We start from the raw sequence: 12481 nt of genomic DNA on the forward strand, positions 1-12481 counted from the left end.
GGAAACTCCATAGGTTAACAAAATTTGAGTAAAACACCTAAAATTCAAGCTGGTGATTAGTAATTTTATGTGTTCAGATGCCTTGTGGTCTTGAGCGGTGGATGTCATGAAGCATTATGGCAGTCAGATGAAAGAAACCATATTATACATGTTGCTATTCTGTGCTCTTCGCTTGACTGTGTTTGACATATGAGATGAGCTGCTTTCAGGTAAAGTGCTTACATTTACATTTATTCATTTAGCTTTTTCTCCAAAACAGCTTACAGTGTTAAAAGTACTTACAATTTACCCATTTATACAGCTGGGTAATTTTTACTGCAGCAATTTTTAGGGTTAGTACCTTGCTCAAGGGTACTCCAGCCAGAGGAGGGAATCGAACCTGTGACCTTCGGGTCCAAAGGCAGTAGCTCTACAATAAAAAACTCGATTGTTCAGCTCTCTTAATACCAGAGTCATTTGATTAAGGTGGCATAATTCTATAAAATATGAACAAGCTGGCTTTATAAAATATTTAGAAAACTAAATCTTGTTCTTAGCCTTCCTGTAAGTGCACTGATTCATGTTTATCAAAACATTTTCCTGAGTTATACACAAGCCAAAACCTTTAAACCTCACTGCCTTTTAAGAAATATAATTCATTGAAACAGACAATGTTGCTAAAGTTTGTTGTCAAACGAGAGGATGAAAATTCAAGTGAAATGGTGTACAATTTTATACACGGCTTCTTCAAAGTGCAGAACCATTATTATATGGCCTGCATGTTTACTGTACAATGTGACTTCTAGACTTCTAGTGTATGTTTATACAGGTAGACTGACATAGGCAGACATGTCTGCTAGCCTCTGAGGTCCAACCACAGTCGGATATGTGAACTGAGAGCCTGCCGATGAACGATGCATAGTGGTTCAAGTAGGGGTCCGAGGTGTTTTGCAGCAAATACAGTTGAGTAGCTTCAAACATTCAAATACTATGGTTGCTGGAGTTGGCAAGAATGTGATAAAAACAAAAACTTAACATGAACAGCTGTCAGACATATGCCTTAAATTTACACTCATTCGTTTAACAAATGCTTTTCTCCAAACAGTTCATGTATTTTACATTAATTGTATTGTTATAATAAAAATGCCGGTGTTACATATACTGTAAGATGCTCTGCATGCTTCATTTGGAATGGATCTGTGGGATATTGACAGCACCCAGTAAGAGGAACATTACATCCTGTTTAATAAAGCACTTGTGGAAAATAGCACAGTTTATTCATTACAAAGTCAAATTGCATTTAAAATGACACTACTAGTATATAATACATTTTAAAAAGTAGTACATTTTGTCTAGTTTATCACATGTATTTGGTTGAGAACAACAAGTCTTTATATTATTGGTGCTCGATGCGTAATATTTCAGTATGTCACATAAACAAAGTCAAGTGTTTATCAATCTGCTATCCTGCTTCAGTTTTCCCTAGCCTGAGGAAAGACGTTTTGCCATTTGACATAAATATTAGTAAGGTTTATCACAATTGTTGAACATTATGCCCAAATACCATACAAAAGGAATCACATTTTAGGGTGAATTATTCAGTAAATAGTCCCCTGAAACTTGTTGCTTACCATTTTAAATGCAAGGGTGTAGTGAAACATGTCACTCGATACATACAGCAAGAGGTACGGCCAAGGTTGACAAACCTAACGCTGTCGGATGTACTGATGAGTAGTAGGGCATCAGTGAGAACTTCTGAAACAGGTGCCCTCTGGTTGCATACCGAACTAATACCCAGAAGGAAGCTGCCGTGTTGCTTTATACATAGCATCTTTCTGAAGTTTTCCGTGCAGACTGCTCCTCTTTTTTGTTATGCCCACAAAATGCCTCATGTAGCTCTTGAATGACCTGTTTTGCTATGACCTGATTTATTCTATCTGTATATATATTGTAGAATATCATTCATAGCATGGCACATGGCAATATACTGCATAATAAATATGGTCTAAAATGTCTACTAGAAAAAATGCCTTAGCTAATTATATAGTTACTCTAAAATAGAGGGAGACAATATATGTGCTGTCATTTTAAAAAAACCTTCAGTACACTCAATGTTACACCAAAGACCAATAATGAACCTGGATTTGGCTCAGGTCAGTGTCATATTGATCGGTGACTGCCAGAAAACGTGTCCCTGAACGATCATAATAATGAAATGGTTACAGAAAAAAAAAATCAACTTCATTAAAGTGGTTTAGAGCCAGAGTAGTCATAACAGAACAAAGTAGCTTACATACTGTAAGGAAATGTTAGTCACACATGGCAGTGCAATGCTAACAAAAATTTCCAGACTTGAGGGGTAGTTGTAAAAGTTGTGTTTAAACAGGTTTCTAGGCTTCAGCTTTGTTCTTGGAATGCTCTCCATGAGTAAGACTCTCATTGTTCTCCTCCTCCTCCTCGGGTACCTGGGGGAAGCACATGTTTGTCAGTACCTACCGGACTGATGGCCTGATGCCTTCACCAGGCTTTGCTGTTCAACGCCATGACCAGCAGAGCAGATTCCACATTGATTCAGTGCAAAACTACAAACTACGGTTACACTGACAAGAACATCATATTCAACTGTTCCCAAAAATATGGAAGATGCAGGAAAAGGCACAATTCGGTAGTTCACCCCACTTCCTCGGAAGTCGCAGTCATGTTGGGGAGATGAGGTAAATATAAGCAGCTTATCTTGGGTTCACATGGAACTTGCAGAAATTGTGTGTGGTCTTGACATGTGCACGCCAGCAACGTGCAAATCCACGTTCCCTTAAAATCTGCAGGATTTGGCACATCAGCCCAAGTCCTCCTTCGCACTCACCTCCCAATAGATGGAATCATCAAAGCAGTTTTGGTCAGGTGGCTGTCCCCATATTGGAAGTTTCATTATAAGACCTGCATCATAAAGTCAGTGTTAGTCAGCAGTAAACATTGTTTTTAATCATTAATCATTGTTTCATGGCTTTCTGATTTTGGCCACTTTGTTGTTCACTATCAGGTAGCTCCAAGTCCAGTCAAAGGCATTGCTGCAGTACCTTTGAGCATCATAGCTACCTCACATATCCTGGAGGAATGAGAAATACCATAAATTCCTTTGGGTTGTTAGGTAAAAGGTGTGGCACAGCACATGCAGAAATTGAAATCACAGACATTTATTTCAACTGAAAGCTTTTCAGATTCTAGAGTAAAATATGTTAACAGTTTTGACCAATTTTTACTGGTCTGGCCCATAAATCAAGAACCCAGTACCAGGAACCCAGATGTGTACACACACACACACACACACACACACACACACACACACACACACACACACACACACACTTTCTGAACCGCTTGTCCCATAGGGGGTTGCAGGAGGCCGGAGCAAGGCACCCCAAGCAGGACTTGAACCCCAGACCCACCAAGGAGCAGGACCTGGTCCAACCCACTGCACCACCGCACCCCCCCCCCCCCCCCCCCAGATGTGCATTGTATGATTTTTTCAAAAGCATATGACCTGTGATAGTTCCTCCCACAAGCGCGAATCCCAGGGAAGATCCCAAGGCTGCAGCCTGCATACCAGCACTGCCGCTAGGTAAACATAAAAATACTGCAGGTGAGAGAGAAGAACTTCCAACGATTAATGTTTTTTAAAAAAATGACACTGTAAGCTTTGTCGATGGGCACTTTACAGCGCATACACACTGTTTCCATAATAACAGTTAACACTTTGGCACAACACCGGATGGAAAATGATAACTGGTGGTCAGATGCTCAAGTATTACCACAAGGCTTCTTGTAGGTGGTTATGTTGCCTTGGTTACCAGTACTTTCACATTGCTGTTTCAATGAAATGTATACAACCGCTCTGGCTAATCACAGCTCTATGATCTGTTATCGTTTACATGAAATATTTATATCTGATGGAGCTGCTCATGATTCTAACAATATAATAGTATGAATACTACTTTGAAAACTCTCAAATACCAACTGGGGATTAGACACATAATTTGCTTTAAAATACTCTGTGTGATGTTATTTGTATTTCAGCAATTAAGTTGAATCTAAATAGTGGAATAAATGCAATGAATAAGAGCATCCTTGTGCCTTACTCTTTTTTTCCAAACTGCACAGCCACTATCCCAGCCAGTCCACCCAGAATGCCAGGCATGCCGTGGAGGTTGTGCACTCCGCAGGTGTCCTGGATGCCGAGGTTTGCCGCGAGGATTGGCTGAAGCACAAGCATTCAAGTTAGGGGCAGAAATGTTTAATCTGAAAGTGTCATCCTTTAGCAGTTAGTGTGACATGACTTCCTGCCCACCACTGCTGTCTAGAAACACTGCTGTCCTGCACTTACAGACAGAAATTTAAAGCCCAAGGTGGAGATGATGCCAGCCAGGAATCCGATGAGCATGGCGCCAAAGGGACCAATTGCCATGTCGGCACACGTTCCCACAGCAACGCCTCCGGCCAGCGTTGCGTTCTGGATGTGCACCTGGAGAAAGGCATGCAAACACAGACAGAACACCGCATGCGAGTGTGTCAAGTAAGTGGTTGAGGTGAGTGACTCTCCTAAGATTAATTACTTTTTGCTGTATTAATTTTTCTCTTGGTAGGAATGGTTTAAACTGGAAATTAAATTGAAATTTTAAATTTAAATAGGTTAAGTTAAAAAAAACGCATTATGTTTATGAAGTTGTTGGGGAAGAACTGAAGTCTTTTATAAAGACCCCTTATACCAGAGGATGAGACAAGGGCCTCGTAAAATACTTGCTTTAAAGATGACTCACCATGTCCAGCTTCCCTCTGTGTTCTACCAGGCTGGACACAGCAAAGGCTGAGAGGGTACATGCTGCCAGTGAGAGGTATGTGTTTACCACAGCCGTTAGCTGCGGCACACCTGGCTCAGCGATGGCGGAGTTGAAACTGGGCCAGAACATCCAGAGGAAGACAGTGCCTGGAAGTGTTAGAATTTGGTTTCAGTTGCCAGAGCCAGAGCTCAACATATTATTTACACTAGTGGTCATTGTTTCCAGGGTAACGTTGATGTTAATACAGCAGATTAACCAGAAAACAGCCATAGTGATACCACTTGGGGGCAAAACCTTAGTAGCTTGAAACACTCTCTGTATGTCTCTGTCCTCGTGTGTCTGATACAAGTGGCAATGCCTTTGTACAGAGTAAAATACAAATTATGGAAGTAAAATGACCATGTAATGGGAAAAATGCTGTTGTACTAAATAATAAGCCCACTCTATTAAAAAAGGATATATATTTCCATATCTATGGGGTATGGTGGCACAGCAGGTTTGGCCAGGGCCCACTGTGTGGCGGGTCTGGGGTACTGCTCCTCCTTGGGGTGCCCTGCGGCGGACTGATGTCCCGTCCTGGGTGCGTCCCCTTCAGCTTTGCGCCCATGTTGCCGGGTTAGGCTCCGGTTCGGGACAAGCAGTTGTAGACGTTGTGTGTGTATGTGATTTTCATATATTTTATATTTTCATAAGCAGTTTTGTGTTTTTACATTGTAAAGAAACCCATTATATAAGGGATGGGATATATGGTACAGTTTGAATCCCTTACAAATTTAGTCATAAATAAATCTCACCAGTAATGACAGTAGAAACAAAAGATTTTCAGTAATAGTTGAACTGAGTTGGATTGAAGTGTCTAGTATTATGCCACATAGAAGTAGTTTTAAATGTCTTTAATGACTGGTCCTCCAACATGGTACAGCATAGCAGTTTACTTCTGCGTGCTCAGCTCAGTGCTCATTTTTAATTTGCTGATGTTTAATCTTTTTCGATAGGCTACGCCCAAAAATTGTCCATCTCCATTTTAATTTTTAGTTATTAAAAAGGTAGAAGGAATCATCAAACAAATTGTTTTTGATAGTGAAAATGTTAAAGGGTATTATTTTACTTCCCATCGCAGCATTTTAAATCCTCTCAGTACTGAATTTTTCAATCAGAGAAAGATAGTATAAACTGTGAATGTGACAAAATCTCCCATTTAGCCCTACCGATCATGGCAAACATGTCTGAGTGGTAGACAGAGCCATCATTCTCGTGGCCGTTCTTCAGCCCTGGGCGATATAACATGCGAGCCACGGCCAGGCCAAAGTACGCTCCGAAAGCATGTATAGTCATTGACGCTCCAGCATCACTGGCCTGTATGGGTAAAACAAGCATAACACCATCATTGTTCTGTGTGGGAGAATCAAATAAAACAGCATCAGTGGTCTCTGACAGGAGAACAAACGAAACAGCATCACTAGACTGTTCGGGTAAACCAAACAAAAGTTCATTCAGGAGTTCATTGAAGTGAATCTCTGCATACTTCGTTTTCATGAGTCTGTGATCCGTCATATGATGAATCTGTCATGTGATGTCAGTTCGATAGTGTAGGCTTGCTAGTTTTTCCTTCATATGTGGAAGCGTATTTGAGAAATTAATTGATATACATACCTTTAGAAGGTCAGCAACAATGTGTTCATTGACTGCAAATGTGGTGATTTCTAAGAGGGTCAGGATCAGCAACTGGAGAGGACTGGTTTTTCCAAGCACAGCACCGAAGGAAATTAAAACTGTTGCTGTACTGAAGTCTGCATTTATCATCCTGTGGGTGAGATGGAAGATTTTTAGGTAACTACAATGAGCCATAATATTGTTGTGATAAAAAACAGACATTTTCACAAATCAATAGTGAATTTGTACCCTATTTGCCCTAGAAGAGTTCAGCACAGCACACTCAGTTTCTACATATGGCTTTTATATATGAGGTATGAGTGGAGTAGCTCCTTTGCTTCCTGTAATTTATTTGTTGTGCTCCAGTGACAGTTTCATTTATTCACTTAGTAGATGCTTTCCTCCAAAGTGACTTACAATAAGTTACACATTTATACAGCTGGGTAAATTTACTGGAGCAATTTAGGTTAAGCACCATCCTCAAGAGTACTAGAGCTTGAGGTGACGTTCTACCTTGCGACCTTGGGGTCTGAAGGCAACAGCGCTAATAATTCTGCTTCCAGCTGTTATGCTGCAAACCTGTGCTCGTACCTATAGACTGACACGTGGATTTTTCCGCCACCATGCCAGAACCCCTGCATGAGCAGCCCCCACTGCAGACCAAAGGCAGCCAGGAGCATGTTTAAGCCCACGCTGCTGAAGCCATATTTCTTCAGGAAGGTCATCAGGAAGCCAAAGCCAATGAAGATCATGACATGCACATCCTGGAACACTGCAGACAAAAAGATACAGAATTTGAGAAAGAATTAAAATTGTACTTTTCTGTCAACAAGTTTTTCTAGCAGATGGGGCAGTAAGTGATGCACCGATTAAGAACGTGAACTTGTAGCCTAAAGTTTGCTGGTTCGCACCCCGTATTGGAAAATATATACAGTTCACAGAAATGATTTGTAATATAGCAACTGTGTGTGTAAACAGAATGTAATTCCATTTGTTGTCTTTTTATAAACATTGTGATTGTTCAAGATACTTCTTCCTAAATGTGGATGTGAATTATATGTCTGTCTTCCAGTGCTTCAGTTAATCCTCCTGGTACTAAAACATACTTTTTCAGTAATACAGTATTACATTAGTTCTATACATTTTGTGTCTACGGCTTTTCTGCTGCCTGGGAGAGGAGTGGAGCTGAATTAAGCTTTGAATAGATTACCGAGACATGCCTTTCTTAACAGTTTAACTTATTCATGGCCTTTCACTCTCTTATCTGCTACTTGTGATTTCCATTAGTAAAGTCCTAACTGGAATTTTAAAAATACCTTCCCACAACCCTGATATTCTGAGATGACAACTTACTGTAACCTTCATAGACTGTTTTTCTTATTTAAAGAAATTTTGTTTCTTCAAAATTTGATTCTTCGTTCAATTTTGAACCTGCAGAGCTTAATCAAGTTAAATACACGTAATAAAAGCAGCGGTCACCTAAAAATATGTGCTTTGAGCAAATGCTGACCATAAGTTTTTGGGAGAGACCCAATTATTGATGGATGCAAATGCAGCTGATCCTAACAGTACCGGTCTGTTAAAAATGCGGGCGTGTGGAAACTGTGGTTGCCTGGTAGGTGAGGTCAAATTAAAAATTTCCCCTGAGGTTTTTTTCTGTATTACTGCTGCATATGGCTTTGAAATTGTGTTTTGCATTCAAAGTGTGTACTAGATATTATTGCAAACCAAAGCATGTGAATGACCCTCTTTCATGAACAATAAGGTGTGAGCTCTTAAAACTTGCTACCACAGAAGCAGATACTTTATCAGTGTCAGCTTGCTGTGATTAAGTGTCCTTTCACAGGATGTGCGCACCGGCAAGGTGTCATCTAGACATAGTATGGGTTACTGGGCTGGACCACAGGGAGAAATCCCAGCGGGTCATACACAATCAACTGAGCACCACAGTTCCTTGCACCGGGAAGTTATCTTCATTTCCACTCGATCCACCCTTCTCAATACACCTCCCTTGCCGAACACTTCCAAATTCCACTGTACTGTAAGCCGGAAGTCAAGGAAACATTTGGCCTTTTGTGTGATCAGCATCTGGAAAATTAAGTTTCAGGTCTGTGCATGAGGGTAAGAATAAACAGAATGTCTGGTCAGCATTGTATCCTGTATAGATGATGCAGATCCAGGATATGCTCTGTTATTGAGATGTCAGTGCTCTGTTTCAGTCTGGGACTCAAGATATATCTCTCCTCCAATATTTGCTGTCGGTGACCATATGCTGCATTGTACTATACTATACTGTACTATATTATACTGTACTGTAAGCATTGATTGTTGTATAATACACAATAAAATTACTTCAACTTTTCTGAAATGTCCTCAGATGTTTTCATTTTTTTCAGTATACTTAATTTTAAAAGGGGGTGCGGTGGCGCAGTGGGTTGGACCACAGTCCTGCTGTCCGGTAGGTCTGGGGTTCGAGTCCCACTTGGGGTACCTTGCGACGGACTGGCGTCCCGTCCTGGGTGTGTCCCCTCCCCCTCCGGCCTTACGCCCTGTGTTGCCGGGTAGGCTCCGGTTCCCCGTGACCCCGTATGGGACAAGCGGCTCTGAAGATGTGTGTGTGTGTGTGTACTTAATTTTATAAGTTGTCATATATTTTAGCTCTGAAAGACTTACTCTATACAAAAATTAATTTGATGGCTTCCTGCTAGGTTTTTGTTTCCTTGACATGTCCATGAGATGCAGTAATGCTAGAGCTGCAGTTTAAAATATCATTGCACCATCAGCTTCTGTCAATGTATTGTTATTTCTCTATTAAAGTTTTCACAGAACCATAGCTAACAGCATTGTTCAGGACAGCTGGTAGCATAGTGGTTACAGCTGCTGCTTTAGGACCCAGAGGTTACAGGTTTGATCCCCACCTCTGTCTGTAGTACCCTTCAGCAGCCTGATTACTATAAATTGCTCTAGTATTGTTAACCAGCTGTATAAATAGGTAAATAATTGTAAGTTGCTTTGGAGAAAAGTGTCAGAGAAGTGAATAACTGTAAATGTCTCATGTAATTTATGAGCATGCTATATTGTTCATTATACCTCATTCTTGATACCTGGAAATCATTGATACCCTTTCCTGTTTTCTTGAGAGATCGGGGGGTGTATCAGTGTGAGACCGCTAGGGGCAGCTTGGAAAGTGTCTCGTCCGTGGGATGCCACTGGCATTACAGCAGTGAATGCTTTGGGGAAGGGACTTTAAAAGAAAAAGTGTTACCAGTTCAGAAGAGTAACCCCAGTAATGTAGGACTAATTTGTATTGACACAAGATTGTTATAGCTTGAGTTTTGCAACTTTTTTCAGTCATGAACTTTTTTAAAATACTGTGGAATAGAACTGCAAGATTTGAGGCAAAATTTGTGTTGGCTAACATAAGCCAGAAAACGAAGAATCCAATGTCTTGCATTAAAATGAGCATATTGTTACGTAGTATCCATAACAGTAGGTTGGGTGGTTTTCAGTCTTCCGTTGTAGAATATTTATCAAGAAATTGCAGACGAGCTTTGGATGTTAACTAACTGCATTTAACCATTGAGGCTGATAACATCTAAATGGCCTCATGTTCAAAGAGTATTCGCGCTAAGTACTTTAGGATGATGGGTACCTCCCAATTACATTTCTCCACACTGATTTGTTGCTTGATTAGACAACAGAGCTGGGCCAATTTCCAGCCACATTTTTGTGCTTGTTTTCTTTCTTTGAACCGATAATTGTGGTAGTATGAATCTTTCCACTTGGATGACCTTACATGAAACATCTGTTTTTATAATCCATATAGTTTGACATTCTACTTAACAGAGTTAGTGTTTTTTTTAGGGGGGGCACACTTTTATTTAAAATAAGCTCTGAGCAACTCATATTAAAGCTAAGAAACTGATAATAAAGTTACCATTCAAGGTTGTTTTACAGGGGCAGATGTTCATAGAATTAACAAATTCCATGCATGGGATCTGCAACCTTATTAGTACATGTGGCAATATCCTTCATTGTACAGACAGAGTTCCCATTCTTCAAACAGCTATATCTAACTTCAGCAAATAACTGTATAAATAGGTAAATTTAACCTACAATATCTGGTTGAAAAAAAAAACAGAAAAATATGTTAATATGAAATAATACGCAATAAGATGAAAATGATACGGAATGTAATTTTATCTTTACATAAATGTGTATTTTTCTGTATGTCTAAGAGATGACATTACAAGCATCTCCGATGCATGACTGACATACTTCACATGTTTGTGCAGTGGAACTGAAAAACAGCAGAGGAGGAACTGAGAGTAACCTGCTGAAAAAGAACAACCATAAAAACAACAAATTTATGCAAGAGCTGAGCTGTTTAATAAAGACAGTGGTTAATGATAACTTGGCATGACTCTGACAGTAAAATTTTATGGCATAGCTAAACTACTTTAATTAAAACATACACATAACCCATTTGTGTAATTTTACAATGTAATATATATAATATATTATACTATTTTAAGAGGGGGGCGCGGTGGCGCGGTGGCGCAGTGGGTTGGACCACGGTCCTGCTCTCTGGTGGGTCTGGGGTTCGAGTCCCGCTTGGGGTGCCTTGCGATGGACTGGCGTCCCTTCCTGGGTGTGTCCCCTCCTCCTCTGGCCTTACGCCCTGTGTTGCCGGGTAGGCTCCGGTTCCCCGTGACCCCCGTATGGGACAAGCGGTTCTGAAAATGTGTGTGTGTGTGTACTATTTTAAGATTTCTCTGGAAACAAATTAAAGGATTCAAAGACAAACTTACTTTATCATGGCGCTGAATTAAATTCTAGGGGTAATTCAGTTTACTAATGTAGTTATAATTGGATTGAACTGACCCCTTAAGAGGAACGAACGTGTGTCTGTGGCACGCCGAACATCTGCTAGTTGTGTCACATACTGTGTTACTTGTTTTATGAACAAAATGTTTGACAAACCTTGTCCATTCTCATCTGACCCATTTTATTTGCAGTTTTGCACTGCACTGCTATCAGTGACAGTACTGTGTGCCTTCCTTCCATTTGAAGTGATATCAGCTGCTGTAAGCCACACTTTTACTCACGATTAGTCTGCTTTAGTGTAACTTCACACACTCACAAAAAAAGCACCAGAACAGACAAACCTACAATCCACAATTCATCCAACAAAGCTTCTCGCTTCACGAAACAAAACAGAGTTTAAAAATTCACTTGCTTCATTTAATAATGTCTTATTAGTGAAACCCTCCTGACCCTTTTCCCACAAGGGTTCTATAACAAGACTGAGCCCACAAGAAGGTGCACGGACTCCACCGGCTTCCCCTGTAGGAACTGCGGTCGAGGAGCGGTGAGTCCACTTGTCACCCTTACCAGGTAATACTCACTGGGGTACAGCCTGATGTTCGTGTCGCCCTCTGTGTCGTTGCTCTGCCTGTCATGCCCTCCGTGCTCTTTGCTCCCATGACTATGACCTCCTTTGTCATATTCCACAAAGAAGGCAAACAGAACGATGGTTATAATCTCAAGGATGATGGCAAAAATGGGGAACTTGAACCTCATGTTGGTGGAGTAGGCAGGCATGGTTGTGTCCCGATGGTACTGTAGTGCTTTGATAAGGGAGAGTGACTCTAGTCTGGCTTTAAATTGGCAACAGAGTTTGTAGAGACCAATGACAGGGCAGAAGAGAGCAAGCTCAACGATCACAGCCCCTCCTCTGGGGCCAGGACGATTCCTGTCCTTTATGAGCATGGGCCTCCTCCTACGTCTGTGTCTACATTTCACCACAGACAAGACACCCTACGTTGCAGCACAGACATAATCATTTTTCCACTAACTGGATTCGGTTCCATCTGTGTTAACTGGCTAAGCCTGAAGGTGTGAGATTATTAACTCACCTATGGCAAAAGTATACCCTGAGCAACTCTTTGTGATAGAATATAACTGGGCAAAATGTGCCTCTGTGGCCCGATTGTTGTGTCCTAACTTTTTGG

At 40.8% G+C, this 12481-nt stretch overlaps 1 protein-coding gene across 1 annotated transcript; it reads right to left on the reverse strand.

The window, feature by feature from the left end:
• Positions 1 to 1131: 1131 nt before the first annotated feature.
• rhag (Rh associated glycoprotein) lies at positions 1132 to 12122 on the reverse strand. Its single transcript, XM_018743441.1, has 10 exons — positions 11876 to 12122; positions 7059 to 7239; positions 6468 to 6618; positions 6023 to 6170; positions 4794 to 4960; positions 4361 to 4498; positions 4116 to 4234; positions 3521 to 3594; positions 2843 to 2916; positions 1132 to 2444 (listed from the first exon to the last, which is right to left on the reverse strand). The coding sequence occupies exons 1-10, from the start codon at positions 12069 to 12071 to the stop codon at positions 2370 to 2372; spliced, it is 1323 nt and encodes a 440-aa protein (XP_018598957.1). The 5' UTR covers positions 12072 to 12122; the 3' UTR covers positions 1132 to 2369.
• Between the last annotated feature and the right edge of the window lie 359 nt (positions 12123 to 12481).

This window comes from Scleropages formosus, chromosome 1 (genome assembly GCF_900964775.1).
Source record: "Scleropages formosus chromosome 1, fSclFor1.1, whole genome shotgun sequence".
Lineage (NCBI taxonomy): Eukaryota > Metazoa > Chordata > Actinopteri > Osteoglossiformes > Osteoglossidae > Scleropages > Scleropages formosus.

Excerpts from the sequence above, each read along its gene's own strand:
- rhag (XM_018743441.1), bottom strand. The coding sequence starts at position 12,071 with ATGCCTGCCTACTCCACCAACATGAGGTTCAAGTTCCCCATTTTTGCC. Across the intron at positions 6,619-7,058 it reads ATCCACGTGTCAGTCTATAG|GATGATAAATGCAGACTTCA; the intron begins GTACGAGCACAG and ends TCTCACCCACAG. Across the intron at positions 2,445-2,842 it reads ATGATTCCATCTATTGGGAG|GTACCCGAGGAGGAGGAGGA; the intron begins GTGAGTGCGAAG and ends TGCTTCCCCCAG.